The sequence below is a fragment of the Mastigoproctus giganteus genome, chromosome 9 (genome assembly GCF_048544385.1).
Source record: "Mastigoproctus giganteus isolate SK-2022 chromosome 9, ASM4854438v1, whole genome shotgun sequence".
Classification (NCBI taxonomy): Eukaryota; Metazoa; Arthropoda; class Arachnida; order Uropygi; family Thelyphonidae; genus Mastigoproctus; species Mastigoproctus giganteus.
In genome coordinates this window covers 87,712,646-87,732,462 of record NC_143583.1, presented here as the reverse complement: position 1 = coordinate 87,732,462, position 19,817 = coordinate 87,712,646, and the positions used below count along the sequence as shown (strand labels likewise).

The window sequence follows — 19,817 nt, the reverse complement described above, 5'->3', positions numbered from 1 at the left end:
TCCAATATTTCTCATGTTACTTTTCAACACCTTGCTGAATCCATTTCACATGCTATCGTGTCAGAAAAGGAAAATTTGGTATCATTTCATTTTAGCTTATTGCTAATCACAGTTGCCCTCATTCCTAAATATATCCAACTAATGTTGGCACAACCATCAAGCAGCAGTTGCATTAGCTGATTGAATCAGCTAAGATACATCAGTAAAAAACTAAAATGAAAGATATAGAATCCCTCTGGAGGTTTTTTGCTAATTCTGATTCCAAAGCACCCCTCTCCAAGTACCACTCTACAGAAACAATTTACAACAGGAGCTCTGATCCTTATAAAAATTAAGGCTTACTTGGAATAGCCTTCCATTACTTCGTACCAAATTTCATGTTGAAAACTTAACCCACATCCCCTTATCATTCCTGCTCTCCCCCATCCTAAAAAAACACAAATCTCACCTCATGGCAACGTGTCACACAGACATCATGAGGTGAAGTTTTGATCAACGCTTCTTGTATGATGCAGAAGTTTTTTTGTTTTTTTTTACCTCTGAAATCAGAGCTTGAAATGGAAAACCTTACAAACCAGAGCACTTGTCAAGATAATAAATACAGAAGGCAATTAATGAGTATACATTACATTACTGGTTTTTATGGCAAACTGGAATGACACTCCATTCCAAGCCTTGGCTGAATACCTGAAATATAATATAATGCATAAAGTACTTAACTATATGACAATCAGTGATACTGAAGTTAACGAATGTGTCATACATTTTTCATTTGACTCTACTGCATATTTGTACAGTATTTTATTATAATTCACATGGGATTGTGTTTCTTATATTATTTCTGTTATACACCAAGTTAACAGAAATATTGAGATAATAAAAGAAAAGGTAAATTTTTTGCAAAAAAAAGATAAGTCATAGGTAATGAGATAACTGCCTCCCTTATTTGTTTAAGTTAGGCAGATGGGTTGAGAAATGGCAATTGAAGTTTAACATTGATATGGAAAGTACTGCATATGGGTAGCAGTAACCCAAAAGAAACTTACCAACTGTGTGGTACTACACTCAGGGTAGCGGAAAATGAAAAAGACCTGGAGGCAATTGTGCGGTGAGATATGAAGTTCTCTGAGGAATGCAAACAGGCTGTCAGGGCAGCTCAAGGGGTTCTGTCAATGATATACAGGAATTGTGCTTGCAGGAATAAGGAGGTGATTATCCGATTGTATAAGGCAATGGTCAGACCACATCTTGAGTACTGCATACAAGTCTGGAGGCATCATTTTAGGAAGGATGTGGAACTACTGGAATGAGTACAGAGGAGGGCAACAAGATTGGTGAGGGGAACAAAGGTGTGCTCTTACCAAAAAAGGCTTTATTTCTGCATATTGCAGCATCTGGAGACTAGGCACTTGCAAGGTAATCTTATTGAAGTGTTTAAGGCTTTGAATGGATTGAACAAGCTCAGTGCTGATGAGATTCTTCCTCTTGCACAGACCACCCACCCACCCACCCACCCACACACACACACACACACACACAAGGGGGCACAAATTCAAATTGAGAAAGGATGGTTGCAGAAACTGTCCTTTCTCAATTTTCTCAAGATGTGCAGAAGTTTTCCTTTAGATAGCAGGTGGTTGATTGCTGGAACTAACTTCCATCTGTTGTTGTGGAAGTTGTTAGCTTAAATAAATTCAAGGTATCCTTTTTTCTTTTTTTTTTCTGCTGATGCTATATATGCTTGCATCATTTGCCACTGCTAATGCTATGATAAGATTATTCCAGAAGCATGCTTTTGCATGTTCTGCTTCTGTGTTATCTGAACGATTTTTCTATGCTATTTTCCCACCACACACCTAAAAAAAAACAAAGGCTGTATCCATCCTTTTGACAGAAGGAATATTAATATGGTGTAATCTTGTGTGTAAAATTAGTGGATTTATGAGTGTCAGCATACTCATAAATCCAATAATTTATGACACTTTTTGAAAAGCATTATATCCCGCATCATAAAACTGTATCAACGTTAGAAGAGTAAAGTGATCATGGATATCTCGATATTGATTCTTCTGCAAGGTGCCATGAAACCACTGACCCCACCCAATATTATAAAAAGACAGGATCAACACCACTATGCTTCAGAGATGGATACTATAGCCCTTTTAAAACTGTTCTCTGGGCTTGTTCCACAGAGTTTACCAATCTGACAAAACCAACTAAATCTTTTCCACTCTTCCAAAAGATAGTTCACCCAAACATACCATTGTAACCACTACTGTCAATAACTTTTGAGATTAAAAGATTCCAGGTGTCAGCACACTTATAAATACACAATATTCGACATGCAGTATGCTTACTGACAATTACACCTGTTCATTCAAGGTCTTCCTTTAGTAACTTTAAGCATGGATTTTTGGGATATGTATTGTTGTCAAAATGCCTAATCTACTCAATTGATGTTCAACTTCAATGTGGTCAACTGCTTTTTACTTTTGTTCCATGTTCCTAATTCACTAAGTTCATTTCTGTGCAGTATGGTGATAACAAATGGTATCTCTGTCTTCTACAGCCTCATTCATACCTCTATGCTATACTCTACAATATTTATATCATCAACAATTTGAATAGAATGTGCTTATGTGTTAGTTATTAGTAATATTATTTAATATTTGTATTAAAGCCACAAAGTATTTGCATTTGTACTGATCAATTTCCTTGTCTGCTTGGTGAAAAATCTGAATTTCTGAGAGAAAATCTTCATGCAACCTTGCCCAAAAACTCAGCCATAGTGAAAAAAAAAAGTCCGTAAAATTCCTCTCACCTTAACAGGACTGAAATGCTACCTTTTCCACATGGAGTGGAAGAACAGAAATTGTGGCCACTGTTTTCATTAGTATCTAAATACTTTGTAACACGGTGTTATATCTGGCAATTAATTTTCTAAAGAAAGAAAGAACACTATTGTGATAAATCAACTTGATAAAAATAAGAAAAACAAAATAAAATAGACAAAGCAAGTCACTTGAATCACTTGATAATATCCAGATTTTTCTCCCATTGAATATGATAATTTTAGTGATCACATTGGTTATACCAATTTTGATCTAATTATTTATCATATCGAATTAAAAAGAAACGGGAACATAATACAGCACTTATCAAACTGGCTAGGATCCCCTAATGTGTCTCTTTTTTGAGAGATACTAGAAGGTCCCCAATTACGTCCAAAATTTCTTATAAATATTTAAAAAGGTGGAATAATTTACAGCACAGAAACAATTTTGTTAAGTTTTAGTGGTCCATGAAAATTTTTCAAACTAAAGAGGGGATCTTTCTGTCACTAAAATCTGAGAACCATTGAACTGACACACCTAATGGTATTTTTGCCACTAATAAAGCAAGTACTATACTAGAAAATATAATAAAAGATATAACAAAGACAATTGAGAGAAGGGTGTGTGAGGGCCGTCAATTTGAGCTTCAGATATTTTTTCAACAGAATGACCTAATGTAAATAATTCTCATTATATTTCACCATTGAAATTATCAAGAGAATACCCTATATGATCTCCTTCAAATGCATCATGAATACAATTGTTTTATACCTTTCACAGTGCATTCATCAGCTGTTGAGAAGGCAAGTAAGCACATAAAGAACTCACTATCACTGTTCAACTATGAAACCATAAGCCTTAAGCTTCCTTGCACCATATGTCCATTACTAATACTTGATCATTTAAATAATGTTGCCATGTTCTAATATGGTTAGGAATGATTGTGCAGTTCAGTTTTATTTACTTGGAACAGGAGCCCTTCTTCAAATTTTACATTTCAGAAGGGGTCTAGCTAGAATTTTCTAGCCAGGTTTCTGGTTATAGACCAGAGAACCAACTATCATTCCAGGATTTGAATCTAATTAATTAATCTTTATTGTACATAAAGGTACGATACAACGTACCCATCACGGCATTCTGCCATGGTTCCATCCACCACCCACAAAAATGGCCACAAGAAGTTCTACAAGATTTGAAACTGTTGATCCAAGAAGATCTAACATATTTCAAAAGATAAGAGTGGAAAAATTATCTACAGAAGGAAGATTAGCACATAAATCAGTAGTATACTCTATGATAGTAAGCATTCATAAGAAACAAAAGAGATTTAATGGTAATACAGCAGTAGATGATGGACACTTGATTTGAGATCGGAATTGCAATTTTTCTAGATATTCAATGATTTTGATTATTAATATTTCAGACATGAAATCTCTGTATTAGAACTAGCAAAATTATGCTGGGAAGCAATGCCTGTTCAGAATCAGTTTTATCCTTTTGTCATTCGCACCCTTAACTTTACAAGGACACCCATGTGCATTGTGTGACACCCAATTTGTTTTAATTATAAAAAATTTATCTTTAATTTTTTTTTACTGAATTGAAAATGATCTATTAATTATGGTTTATTAAAAACAATTAAAAATATTGAATGAAAATAAATGAAAGAAACTAATAATAGTAATAGAGGCGTGTGATACAGAAACGCAAGCGCGTATGAGCTTATATAGCATCAGCCAAAAAAAAAATTCATACAACCATTCCCTCTAAATGTTTGTCCAGTTCCTCCTTGAATTTATTTAAGCTATCAACTTCCACAAAAACAGATGGAAGTTTGTTCCATCAATTAACCGCCCGCTGGCTAAAGGCAAATTTCTGCATCTATTCTACAACTGTCTTTCCTCAATTTGAATTTATGTCCCCTTAGGTTCGTAATCTGAGCAAGTGGAAGAATCCCATCAGAATTCAGCGTGCTCAACCCATTCAAGGCCTTGTATACCTCAAACAGATCACCTCACAGGTGCCTATTCTCCAGCCACTGCAATTTGCAGAACTTAAGCCTCTTTTGGTAAGAGGATCCCTTCATTCCCCTCACCAATCTTGTTGCCCTTCTCTGTACACACTCAAGCAAATCTACATTCTTCCTAAAATGAGGTCTCCAGACCTATACGCAGTACTCTTGACCATTGCCTTATACAAAGGGCTAATCACCTTTTCCCTGCTAGTAAAATTCCTGTATATCACTGACAAAACCCCATGACCTGCTCTTGCAACCTGTCTGCATTGCTCAGAAAACTTCATATCTGACTGCACAATTACTCCCAGGTCTTTTAAATTTTCTACCACCTTAAGTGTAGTACCACACAGTTGGTATGCTCCTCTGAGGTTACTTCTACCCATATGCAGTACTTCAAGGAAGAACTGCACAAACCTTTGGAGTTAATGAATAGGTGAAATGGGATTTTTTTTGGCTGATGCTTGCCAAAATATTGGAACACAGGAGAACTAAACAGAAAATGTATTAGGCGAGCCAAACACAGCCATCTTGTACAGGATTATGTTGGTCATTCATGAGTGCTACTGGCATGCAAGCGCAATTAAAAGAATCATACATGATTTTACATGCATGAGTGGAGGAACAGACTATAGTCATTGTATTTACAAAATATAACCCACGATTAGAAAAATAGAATTGAATAATCTTTATCAATGTTTACGAGATATAATCTATGTTAATTAGTAGTAGTAGTAGTGGCACTTGATGCAAGAAAGCAAGTGTAGGAGCTTATGCAGCATCAGCCAAAAAAAAAAAAAAAAAAAAAATCACACCATACCCTCCAAATGCCTGTCCAGTTCCTCCTTAAATTTATTTAACCTATCAACTTCCACAACGACAGATGGAAGTTTGTTCCAGCAATTAACCACCCGCTGGCTAAAGGCAAATTTCCGCACATCTATTCTACATCTATCCTTTCTTAATTTGAACTTATGTCCCCGTAGGTTCGTATTCTGAACAAGTGGGAGGATCCCATCAGAATTCAGCGTGCTCAACCCATTCAAGGCCTTATAGTCACCACGCAGGTGCCGAGTCTCCAGCCACTGCAATTTGCAGAACTTAAGCCTCTCTTGGTAAGAGGATCCCTTCATTCCCCTCACCAATCGTGTTGCTCTTCTCTGTACACGCTCAAGCAAATCTACATCCTTCCTAAAATGAGGCCTCCAGACCTGTACGCAGTACTCAAGGCGTGGCCTGACCATTGCCTTATACAGAGGGACAATCACCTCCTTGTTCTTGATAATATAATTACTTCTGAAATGGAATGTTTCTTCTCTTTATATTTTTATTTAATTTTTTATTACTTTACTTTATATTATAAAAATAAAGTCTCACGTTCAGTGGCCCTCTGCATACCAGAATAAAGGACAGTCAGAAAATGTATTAGGCCACTCCAACAGAGCCATCTCGTACAGTCTTATTTGGCCATTTGCAGGTTTTTAAGAATATTAATCAATCAATAATTTTTATATATTTATCATGGAAATTTAAAGAGATTCTTGGCTAATTTTATAAATAGAATGAAGTAAAAAAATTGTTAACTTAATATGAATCCTTAACATTGCCAACGAAGCTAATTTCAGCTAAGTACTGGTGAGAGGGAAGAGAACGGAGTATGTGACATTCTGAGATAGCATGGTAGCCACCCACTGAATGTTAACACACTTCAGCTACATATTTTTACATTTCAGGTTATGTTTTTCATGATTTTAATTGCATAACATTTGTTGAAAATTAAAATTTTCTCACAGGACTTGGCTAACACTTTTGAAAAAGTAACACTCCTCCACTGATGGCACATGAAATCTCTGTTGCAGAAAGTATTTTATTCAGGCTCTTGGGAATGATCAGACTATTAATTAATTGGACCTTCATCAATTTCTAGGCTGACTCTTCACATCTCAAAATGGTTACATGATCTGATGCTCTTAAGTTCTAAATCTGAATCCATATACAATAGAGCCTGTTTAAGAGGAACCTACTAAGATGTTTTCTTCTCATCTAAGAAGTCCAAATTGTCTGATCCCATAAAATGTAACATAAGCTGAATATACTTTTTACCTGTTTAAAATGGTTTCCTACCTAAAGTATATTTTGGTCATTCTGAAATATTTACCCACATATATCTTTACAAGTTTGTGTTGATTACTGACTTGCTGTTATGTATTCCTATGAATGGCATCTGTATATATGCACTTTTTTTTCTTTTCTTTTAATACATCTGTTTAATATTTTCCACTCTCTGTCTAATAAATGTTCTGTTTCAGCTGCATGCCTTTTCTATAGATACTTCCATGGGCACTATGCTTCTCAATTGGCCTCTAGAATTCAAGCACTCTCTCTTCCAAAGCAGTCCGAACACATGCCACAACCCACCAACATCATTTTACTGTTGAACTTTAAACTCACAGAACCAACTTTTCTTCTTCCTTATTTATTCATTCAGCTTCCATTTTATGGAACAACCTTCCTTCATACATATTTCCTGAAAATTACAATCTACAGAAATTCAAGTCAACAATATCTTCTTTCATCTTCTCAACTTCCACCCATACATGGTACTAAGTACTATAGGTTCTAATAGCTCTTGTACTTTGTTTTCATAAAAAAAAAAAAAAAAAAAAAAAAAAAAAAAACTTACCCTAAGTATTGTTATTAAAAGTGAATTAAAAACTTTTCTCTGTAACAGCACAGATATTTCACATGGAACCCTTTCCACCTTCACAATGAGTTATTATTATTATATTTGCGCGCCTCCGTAGCCAGGTGGGAAGGAGCGGCAGTGCGTAGCACACGCTTCTTGATTAGACCGGGGTTCGAGCCCGTCACCACCAAATATGGAGGATGCGGAAAGGTCAGGGAATGACCACCGCATATCCCCGGAGCAATATGGCCTTAGTTGCTAATGCTCCTAAAAAACCAAATAACAACATTATTATTATTATTAGCAATATGGTGCAAAGAAGCCTGAGGCTTATGCTGCACCAGCCAAAAAAAAAAATTGAGTTACCAAGAGAGAGAGAAGTAGTAGGGAATCACCAAGAAAGAGAAGAATGATGATATCCAGCTCAGGACCATGGGTGTGCCAAGCCCATACTCACCAGATGTTATTTGTTGTTGTTTGTTATTTGGTTTTTAGGAGCATTAGCAACTAAGGCCATATTGCTCCGGGATATGCGGTGGTCATTCCCTGACCTTTCCGCATCCTCCATATTTGGTGGTGACGGGCTCGAACCCCGGACTAATCAAGAAGCATGTGCTATGCACTGCTGCTCCTTCCCACCTGGCTACGGAGGCGCCTCTCACCAGATGTGAGCTCCTGGACTAAAGTATCACATTATTTGAAACAGTAAGTGCTCCCCTACTGAAATAGAGAGTACTATTAAAATGAATATGGAATGCTTTCCTCCTTCACAAAGAGTTGCCTCAGTATTGCACTACTTTGAGTGGTGTTTTCCTGTTAATACCGTAAACAAGATATGACTGAATATTGATAATTTCACAACTGGTGCAGTTTAATGTTATATTTACATAAAAGAAGTAGTTTATTTATGAAAATTCAGAAAATATATTAGCATTGACAATTCACAGATACTGACTTATTAGAACTGCACAATGGGCACTGGCAATTTAGGCATATGTGCCAACAGATGGTACATAGGAAGATTTCCTATAGTATGCTGATGGTATGATGCTTATTTCTATGTTCATACACCTGTAAAAGTGGCATGTGTGAAGATTTCTAGTGCTATAAGGAACAAAAATGGTGGCATTCAAGGGAAAAAAAGTCTCAGTCTCTCTCTCTCTCTCTTCATAAGCTTTCCAGCTCAGCAGGTCAAGGGCTGTGTTCTAATAGTGTGCTGAAAGTTAGTTTTCTTGCAACTAGTCTGCAAGAAAATTAACTTTTTGCTACACTAGCAGATGACTATTCTTTTATAAACCAGTTCTTTTGGAACAACCTTATATTGACCTATCGAATTGGTCAGATATGTCCAGTGGCAGTCCCATGTAGGAGGTAAAGGGGCTATACTCCCATCCCCATGATAAAAATGTGGATTTTTAATTTTTACTGCTGTGTGATAAATAAAGCTCGATGATTCCCAACACACTGCTTTAATCCTCTTGCTTCAAAAAACTTTGGAACAGCCCTGAAACATGTCCCCCCAATAAAACTTGATAATTAACTTAATTCTGATATTCTTATAATTTCATTATAAAATTCTATAATTTCATTCCTATTCAGATGGCTCTACTGATTACTTTGAACTATAGACTATATCATTTTCATGGAATTTCATATACATATACTCATTGGTACATTACAGTCTTACAATGAAATTACATTCCATGCTTATTTTAAAGTTACAGTATTTCATATTTCAAAATTTAAGAATACTTTATATGTAATATAGGAAAGATTATAAGTTAAGTATGCATTTTATATCTTTGTTAAAATTGAATAACACAAGTATGATAATCCAACTCACAAACTTTTTAATGTACAGACACTATAATAATAAAGACTAATCTGTAAGCAAGATTATAAATTTCCCAACTACCTCAGTACAGTATCAGATCCTAGATTTCTGAGAATTCAGTACACAGAAAATATAAAAGATGGACAAAATCTATTCAAGGGTGATACTCTTTAAAATAACGCTGTGTGCAAGAGCACTGAATACATCAAGATTGAGTGCATGTGTATATTCAATATTTCTTGGAACAAATTTTTGTATATTCAATATTTCTTGGAACTATAGCTAACACTTGATGCATACTAATGATTTAAGTCAAAATCACCTGACATGATCCACAGGAGATTCTTAGTTCATTGGCCAATTTTTTGAATGATTAATTGCCAATCGGAACAAATTCTTCCACACATTTTAGCAATTATTTCATTACTGCTTGAAGCTGAAGATTGACATGAACACTGGTCATCTTCAGCCAATTTGCAGTTTTGGAAACATTTCATTCAATGATAAATACAAGCCTTGCTTAACTAACCACCACAAAATGCAGGTTTTAACACCTGGAGGACTTCATTCCATTCTTTGCACAACATGATATACATAAGCTTTTGTATCCTTTATGATTGAAGCAGAAGCCCAAGATATGCTGAATCTAGAACTTCAACATATGCTGCTCATTACTGGTTTTCAAGGGGTCGAAAACGGCCTGAAAAAGTAATGTAGTGATCCCTTCCCTACACTTATTCATCATCTTGACCCTCTATCCCCATCACTTCTTTTGTAATGAATAAATATCATAGAACACTTTGATCAGACCATGTACATTGATAGTGTGCCTGGCCTCCTGCTGATGAAGAGCACTGAAACAATCCTCATTTTGGGGAAGTGGCACTGCATTACAATAAGTAATGGATCAGTGCTCATATTAGACTGGAAAGCTATTACAGTTGCTAAGCATCCAAAATCTGGCATCTGGCATTCATTCAAATGTCAGAACCAACAACTGGTGTGTACCTTTGCAAGTGTTATGGGTAAACTTCATAAATTAAAATTATATATATATTTATTATTAAATATTAGCATTCCGGTTGTTAATATTTGGCAAAAAAAACAAGATTAAATACAGCCACAATAAAATTTTCATCATTCAAGCCACATACAACTTACCTCTAAACTTACGTTAATAAAAATTATCAAAAATGTGAAAAATAACTAAATTGAATCTAGAACAGAACTTAGTTCTGGTGTATTTCTGCTGATATGCTTCACTTTATTTTCTGGACCATAAAAAATAGAAAAAAGGCCCAGCTAACTGTATAAGATATTTTGAAGTTACTATAATAATAAAATTCTGATAAAGGCATTAGGCCATTGCAGGCCATTTTCAAGACATTCTAAATTATTTCAGCAGATTCAGATGTTACAAGTGAAGCTTAAGAAGAATTGCTTCTGAAATTGATGGGGGGGGAAGAAATGCAGCCATGAAACAGTAGTTTTATAATAGAGAAAGGAAGCTTCTCCAATGATGATATGCCATCCCCAGTATAATCCTTATATGTAATAGTGGTAACAAGTAAAAAAAAAAGGGGGGGAGGGGGGGGGAATGACTGAGAAAATTTATACTACTGTGTACATGTACACATACATAGTGTTTATGTAAAAAAAACAGCTTGTATATGAAAGTGCCCTATATAACAGACAAAAAAGAAAAAAAACAATAAATGATATGTAGGTCATTTATGAGGTCTAAAGGGGCAGTAATAACTTATTTGATCACTGAGGGATAAAATTGCTGCCACTCTTAAATTTAAAAGAGGAGAACTATTCATCACAAATACATAATGAATTCGGTAAATGTTTTTTTTTTTTTTTTTTTTCATTCAAAACATGTAACACTGCATTAAACAGCAAATTTAAGAATTTTATTGGTAATGCTTTTAGTTCTGATAAGAAAAGTTAATTAATATAAAATCAAAAATGCCTGAACTAAAGATTTTTACTAATTTATAATAAGTAGAAATTTATTAATTTAAACTCTTGTCTCCAGTAATCTAAATTTAATCAATACATACCTTCTTCAACAAGTATCCTCATGGAAGAATAGAGAAAGCACAGAAATGTTTGGGTGTTTAGTTTCATTTATGCAATTTGGCATGTGCAGTGACCATGTGGTAATTAGCATTAGTAAAGGCATTGTGATGCAAGAAAGCAAGATTATATAGCATCAGCCAAAAAAAAAAAAAAAAAACACAAATCTAATTTCACCCATCTACTTGCTACAAATGTTTATGTAGTTCTGCCTCGAATCTATTTAAGCTATCAACTTCTATAACAACAGATGGAAGTTTGTTCCAGCAATCAATCTGCACATCTATCCTACAACTGTCCTTCCTCAATTTGAATTTATGCCCTCTCAAGCAATTATTCTGAGCAAGAGGAAGAATCCCATCAGAATTGAGCATGCTAAAACCATTCAAGGCTTTATGCACCTCAATCAGATCACCTTGCAGATAGCCTACCGGGCTAGCCGGGTGGGTAAAGTGCCGGCCTGGCAACCCAAAGGTCGCGGGTTCGAATCCCACCTTGGCCTTGGATCAAAGTACTGCAAAAACCTTGGGAGGTGCACTATGGCCACAGAAGCCGATGCGCCAACAACTACAAAAAAAAAAAAAAAAAAACCTTGCAGATGCCTAGTCTCCAGACATTGTAATTTGCAAAACTTAAGCCTTTCTTCATAAGAGCAACCATTTGTTCCATTCACTAATCTTGTTGCCCTTCTCTGCACTCACTCCAGTAGGTCTACATCCTTCCTAAAATGAGGCCTCCAGACCTGTATACAGTATTCAAGCTGTGGCCTGACCATTGCATTATACAAGGGTATAATCACCTCCTTATCCCTGCTAGAAAAATTCCTGTATATCAGTGACAAGACACCATGAGCTACTCTTGCAGACCATCAGACTGCTCAGAAAACTTCATATCTGCCTGCACAATTACCCCCAGGTCCTTTTCATTCTCTACCACTGTCAGTGTAGTACCAAACAGTTGATACGTTACTCTGGGTTTACTGCTTCCCATATGCAGTACTTTACATTTGTCAATGTTAAACTTCAATTGCCACCTCTCAGCCCATCTGCTCATCCTTTCCAGATCCTGTTGCAGTAGCATAGTGTCAGTAGTGTCCTTGACAATCCTGCCAACCTTCGTATCGTCTGCAAACTTGGACATTAAGCCTGATATACCATCATCAATATCATTAATAAATACAGAAAACAGCAATGGACCCAACACTGAACCCTGAGGGACTCCAATAATAACATTAGTCCACGAAGAGCAGTGTCCATTGATTACCACTCTGTCTTCTCCCACTCAACCATACCTTTATCCATAGCAGCAATTTGCCTCCAATGCCACACTGCTCCAATTTGTGCAGCAGTCTTCCATGTGCAACAGTATGAAAAGCCTTTCTAAGATCCAAATATATGATATCAAAGTTGTTCCCTGCATCCAGTTGCTTTGTGACTACTTCATAGTATCCAATCAAATTGGTCAGACAAGACTTTCCCTTGTTAAGGGTTTGTTAAACCCATGCTGTGTCTGAGCTATAACTGAAGTCTTGTCTAGATGATCCTGCAGTGCTTTTTAACCAGTGATTCCACTAATTTCCCTGGAACAGAAGTTAAACTAACAAGTCTGTAATTACTTGTGTTGCCCTTTAATCCTCCTTTGTGAACTGGGGTCACATTTGCACATCTCCAGTCCATGGGCACCTCCCCTGAGTCCAAGGAAGCTCTCATAACTATGGTTATGAGAGCTTCCTCTGCTGCTTTCCTTTAACAAAACTGGATAGATCCCATCCACCCCACGTTCCTTTCTTATGTTTATCTTCAACAATATGTCCTCCACTTTGCTCTTAGTTATTACAAAATCATCTAGCTCACTGCCAGAGTTTATTCACCTCTGGCATTCCCCTCGCTGAATAACTCCTCATGTGTGAATGTTGATGCAAAATACTCATTTAGCTTGTTAGCTACCTGAGCAGGATGATCAACAGTTGAACCATCGATATCCAGTGGTCCACTGGATATCGATGATTCATCCCCTTCCTTCTAGAGTTTACATAAGTAAAGAACTCTTTGCAGTTTTTCTTTGCATCCTTTGCCAAAGATTTCTCATAATCTGCCTTTGGCTTCCTAACCTCCTTTGTGACTTGGTTACAGACCAGCTTATATCTATCATAGGCTCCCGTGTCGCCCATTAATTTATATGTATCCCATGCATTTTTCTTCTCTGCCACATGTCTCATTAGTTCATCTGACATCCATTTAGGCCTAAACCTTGAACAATATTTCTTAGTTAGTATCAAAAGCCTAGTAGCTTCCAAGATTAATTCTTTGAATGCTTCCCATTTTGAATTTGCTGTTGGTAACATCATCAGTTGGTCCCACCATATAGAATTTAAATACTGTCTCAGACCTACGCAGTTGCCTTTACAAAAGCAAAAACCCTTCCCTTTACCCCTGATGGTAGTTACCTCTTTGAGTAAATCCTACTTCAGCACACTGATCACTGCCACCTAGTGGTTCCTTTATCTGCAGATTCTTAATGCATGAAGAATCACTACTAATAATCAGATCAAGAGTATTACTCCCTCTAGGTGCCTCCCGAACATGCTGCTGTAGAAAACAATCATCCAATAAATCCACAAAAGCCTTGCTAGTGTGCGAGTGAACAATCCCCAAATTCCAGTCAATCTTTGGGAAATTAAAATCTCCCATTATAAGACACTCTGATTTACTGGCCCACTATTTCTCTGCACAATTGGTTATTATACTCATCAGATTCATTAGGTCTATAACACACACCTACTGTCATTTTTCCTTTCCCATTGCTTATGTCACGCTAAACAGACTCAACATTGCACTGTCCACCAACATCAATCGGATGCACTTCCTTAGATTTTATGTGTTTCATAACTAACAGCATAACCCCTCCTCCCTTGCTATCCTGTCTATCCTTCCCGTACACATTGCACTACCCAAATTCCATTTCTGCATTCCTTATATCTGTATGGCACCACATCTCTGATATCCCAATAATATCTACCTTTGATGTTTTGACCAACACCTCAAATTCCTCAGATTTATTTACCAAACTCCTAGCATTGGTGTTCATGCAAGTATACATGCACCTGTTCCTATTCTTAGCTACCCTAACACAGCTTGTATCACAATGACTCCCAGCTGTCTCTGAAATCCCCTGCATCTTGTTTTCCAGGCTGCTGCTCATTCCAATAGAAGCAGTGCAAGAACCCCCCCCCCCAAGCTAGCAGTTTTCCGACCCACCTAATACTGCCTCGATAGCATCAGCAAATATTCTTGTACCCTTTCTATTTAAGTGTATCCCATCCCTGTAGAAGCAGTCTCTCCTGTTAACAAGCACAGACCAGGTTGAGAAAAATTCTACCCCTAGTCATCCCAGAATATAAACAGAAATTTTATTTATATCATCATAATCTTGGCCTTGGCACAACATTTGATGTTTTTTATATAGCTTTCTTCATTGATATTCTACTGGGTACTCCTCACCCTCCTCAGCTCAGACACTGGTGCAGTTGCACCACTGGAAGATATACCCCTGGGTATGTAGTCTGCACAAGTTCAGCATGGGATTAAATAAACATTTCACTTATAATGTAACCAACTCAATTGCTCCAAAGAAAAAATTTGTAAGGAAAAGTGGTGAAACTATGTCTTTAAATCTAATCAGATAATTGTCATTTTAATTATTATTCATCACCCAATGCATAGCAACAACAATAAAATAAATAAATATAATAATAATGTGTGTCACCATTCAATAACACTAAGACGAATATGACTATTTTTCTGATGAAAAATACTGTTTTCGGGTTAAAACCGTGCAACCAGTAGCACTGCATGGTATGAGGCCCAAGTCCCGAGATATATTTGGTTTCTTTTAAAATATATGTACAGAAGACGACGGAGGGGAACAAACTTGGATGCTACACCACTGTATAAATCCCTCGCCCTACATCGACTAACTCTGCCACTGTATGAAAAAAAAAAACGCCCATAAAAATTTCTCTCGTCTTGACAGGATTTGAATCTAGGGTTTCGCACGCTGTAGAAGGCCAGGGGTCCAACCCACTAGCTAGCTTGTAGGGTTATTATTTTATTATTATTATTATTAGCCATATGGTGCAAGGAAGCCTGAGGCTTATGCTGCACCAGCCAAAAAAAAATTCTGAATTACCCTGAGAGAGGGAGAGAGAGAGAAAACAAGAATCAGAAGTAGAAGGGAATCACCAAAAAAGAGAAGAATGATGATATCCAGCTCAGAACCTTGGGTGTACCAAGTCCATACTCGCCAGATGTGAACCCCTGGGGTTAAGTGATGACACCCAAATTCTGCCATTTCTTATAAGCTCTAATGAAGTACAAGTTAATTTCTATCCAGAAAAAAATTTTACCGTCTTCCCATAAAGAAAAACGGCTCAGTAATATTACGTATTAATTAGAAACATGCTCTTTTCCATTAAAACAGAATATATTCCACGTCATTCAATGAATTTCGTTTGTTTTAAATCCGAAAGTAACCCACTAAATATAATCATACAAACCCTATTTCAATTATTCATTACAAAACATTCCCCTAATATTTCCTTCTCATTCCAGACATCATTAAAATAAAATAAAAATGAAGTGCCATCACTTCATGAGTTTTATTTGTTATATTACAAATTTTAGGTTTATAGCATCGCTTACAAAAATACGAGTATAATTCATCTCCCTAGTGAAAACAGCAACCTACTGTACAAAATTTGACAACGAATTTTTGAATGAACATAAACAGTACTAAAATTTTACTAATTAAGTATTTATTATTTCTAAGGCAATGATTATACGAGAAATGAGGCTTTGTTTTCATATTCATACTTTTCACCCCTAAATATCAGTTTGATAAAGACAATATGCAATATATGTGTGTTTACTATACCCGCTTTCAGCGTCCGAATATTAAGTCTCAAAAAATATATAAAAATTTAAGAGAGTAATTGATAAGCTACGTAATTTTGTAATTGCCAACTGGTTTCTGCATGTATGTAACACTGACATGTTATACGAGCATATAGATCTTATATAATAAGTGCTCGCGAGGGCGATGAGATGATTTAAAGCACATAGCCACTATGTGCTTACATAAACATGGTTACATCAAAATATGCATATGATACTTTTAAAAAAAATGGTACCAGTTAACCTATGCAGTATAAGTAAATTAGCATGGTAAGTGCACCGCACTCACTGCAAAATTAAAATATCTCCACAAAGTTCCACATTTATATGCTCGTGCGCCAGCAATGTTTAAAATTAATAAATGCCTACCTGTATAGAGAAGAATAAGAAACCAGAATGCTGCTCTCCACTGATATGACATCATGTTACACCTTACAAGAAACTGCTACTCCTTAATGTTTCATCCGTAAATCTGATGACGTGATCACTATTCCATAATTTCGGAAATGGAAACTCCAGATCATGAGAGATGATATTAAAAGGCCAACATGGATACATGGCGAGGTGGGGGCTGATATCCATTCGAAAACGAAGATTTTTATCAACTACAAATCACAATCAAATGCAAACGAAAAATAAAACCCTACACTGTATTTTAGATTGCGTTGATGTACTGTATTAAGTTGTTTTATAAACACACGTCTTCTGAGGATGAAGTACAATATTCTTATTCATGCATAAGCCCAGCTACTCCCGAATGTCGAGGTTTGGTTTTATTTCTTTAAATCTAAGAGGAGTCGTTGATTAACAGCATGAGCAAAACGTTCTAGTTTCTATCGAGATTAACGATTAACAAATGCAAGAGCAATGTCCCATTTAATATACTTTTTCACATCTATACAGAGTAATGCACATATATATGTATATATTATATTTATATTATATTTTAATTTGATGATATAAATTCTATTTCAGAAATAAAAATGTCTCATTAAAATGCAGCCAGATGATGGCTGATAAACGTTAACGTAGTCTCTGACGGCTGTGGGTAATCTTCCCGACAGCCGAGTTCTAACAACACTCCGGATCTCATCATAAGCACTCCACTTGAATTGTGACGTCTGCATGTTGGGGCAGACGACAAGTACTATTGCGGACCATTTTAGCTACGCACAAACATGCTGTCCTGCAGATGAATCCACAAAATTTCTGATCTAAAGAAAGCCGCTCTAGACACTAGTTCTTGTAGCATTCCGTACTCTTGGGAGTGTACTTTCACCATACGGAAAACTAGTTCGAGACACAAACACAGATCATTTAGTCAGCAGCACAGCAGCAGACAGACTAGTCAAGCGGCAGTTCCAAATCTTGTCTAGGGGGTGTAGAGCGAAACACGGCCGCAGACATACCAGCCGTCAGACGATTCCAAATGGTGTCTGGCGGGTAAAAGGAAGGGTGTCCGTTTTTGAATAAGACAAGCGATATCTGTAAAGCATGTATTACGTTGTTAGTACTTAGTATTAAACAGCAAGAAGCTAAAGAAAAAGCAATAACTGTGAGAAAAAAAAAAAAAAAATATATATATATATATATATATAATTTTAAGAAATGTTACTTAAAAAGAAAGTTGGGATATATTGTTTGCTCTGACATCGCAGCTTGCACAGAGTTTTGCTGTTATAGGTAAAAATTTAAAGGTCAGCTTTTCGATACTCTTCGAACGAAAAAAATAAAATAAAGTAATAATAATAATAAATGAGATTATTTATCCCATTTTCACGAGCAGTAACTTTTACTGCTCGTGAAAATGAGCAGTAGAATTTTCAAACTTTCGGAAAATTCACGTTTCTCACTAACTTTACATTTACTTGCAATTTGCAAATAGACATAATAATATGATTATGTCCAAATCATTACTTAAATACCTTATTTAAATTTGATAGGTGTACAGGCTGGAGCAATAATGTAATATGTAATTCATTTGCAATTTATCATCTGATTTGGTGATATATATCAATCATATACTGTATATTTATTATATCATATATAATCATATGATAATGCCATTATCATATGATTATATATGACTGTCCAATTTAATTAATGATCATATCGAAATTAATAATTTAATACCCAATATAAATTCGATAGGCAAAAATCTGTTCTCCCCTTTTTTGACTGATGCAGTTATGTACTACATAACTGCAATGCCTATCGAATTTACAGTATTATCATATGTAATTCACATGCAATTAACTGGGGCGCTTCCAGAATTTCCTGAAGGAGGACTAAAGCAGCGTTCCAGATAATCATTAACATTAGTAGTGGCATATGACGAAAGAAAGCAAACTTATACAGCATCAGTCAAAAAAGGGGAGAACACACTTCCCATTCACCTCTCCATCCGCTCCAAAAGTTTGCCCAGTTTTTTCTTGGATTTATTTAAGCTATCAACTTCCACAGCGACAGATGGAAGTTTGTTCCAGCAATCAACCACTCGCTGGCTAAAGGCAGATTATCTTAAATATGGTGTGAAAAAAAGCATATAAGTTCCCTTCATCTAGCTGAGACTGAACCTTTTTCCACACAGTATTGTAAGGACAGTCTCATAAGCAGCAGAAACGTGTTAACACATAAAATCTCATTGAAAATCATGTTTCTAATTATGAAACTGAAGTAAATCTTTTAACTGAAATAAACAACTAAATGCATATAAAAGAGCAAAACCAGTAGCGTAGCTACCATGTAGGCAGGCAAGGCAATTGCCTCCGTAGCTAGGTGGGCAGGAGCAGCAGTGCGTAGCACACGCTTCTTGATTAGACCGGGGTGCGAGCCCGTGACCACCAAACACGGAGGATGCGGAAAGGTCAGGAAATGACCACCGCATAACCCCGGAGCAATATGGCCTTAGTTGCTAATGCTCCAAATAACTAACAAACAAACAAACAAACAAACAAGCCTCCGGGTCCTTTAGGCATCTTTGGCTGTCTCATGTTTTTGCAATTTTCATTAATTAAGTAGGGCCCAAACATGTTCTTTGCCTCCGAAAAAAGGTAGCTACGCTAGTGAGCAGAACAGTTCCACAACTGTGATTCACATCTTTTATTTCATGATGTTACATGTTTTATTTTAAAACTTTCCCAATTCACAACCATCTCTGAGTTCAATTCTAAACTTAACAAAATCCACGTTTATTGATAACTTTTCTAAATCTTTGTTACGAGGGCAGTTCAATAAAGAATAATCATAATTTTTTTTCAAACATACCTTTATTAATTATCCATATTTTGATGGTCCTTTTCAAAGTACTCCCCATTTGATGAAATGCACTTACGCCAACATTTCATTTTTTTACAATGGTTTGAGAATCGCCTCATATCTTTACAACTTCTTCTGATTGACTGGAAATGTTTTC

At 36.1% G+C, this 19,817-nt stretch overlaps 1 protein-coding gene across 1 annotated transcript in view; it reads right to left on the bottom strand.

Moving 5' to 3' along the window:
* The window catches only part of LOC150080528 (uncharacterized), a 215,187-nt gene extending 197,440 nt beyond the window's left edge, over nucleotides 1-17,747 (bottom strand). The window contains exon 1 of the mRNA XM_090381562.1: nucleotides 16,772-17,747. Within this exon, the coding sequence (XP_090237688.1) occupies nucleotides 16,772-16,826 (55 nt within the window). The 5' untranslated portion in view covers nucleotides 16,827-17,747. The remainder of the gene's footprint in view (nucleotides 1-16,771) is intronic.
* Between the last annotated feature and the right edge of the window lie 2,070 nt (nucleotides 17,748-19,817).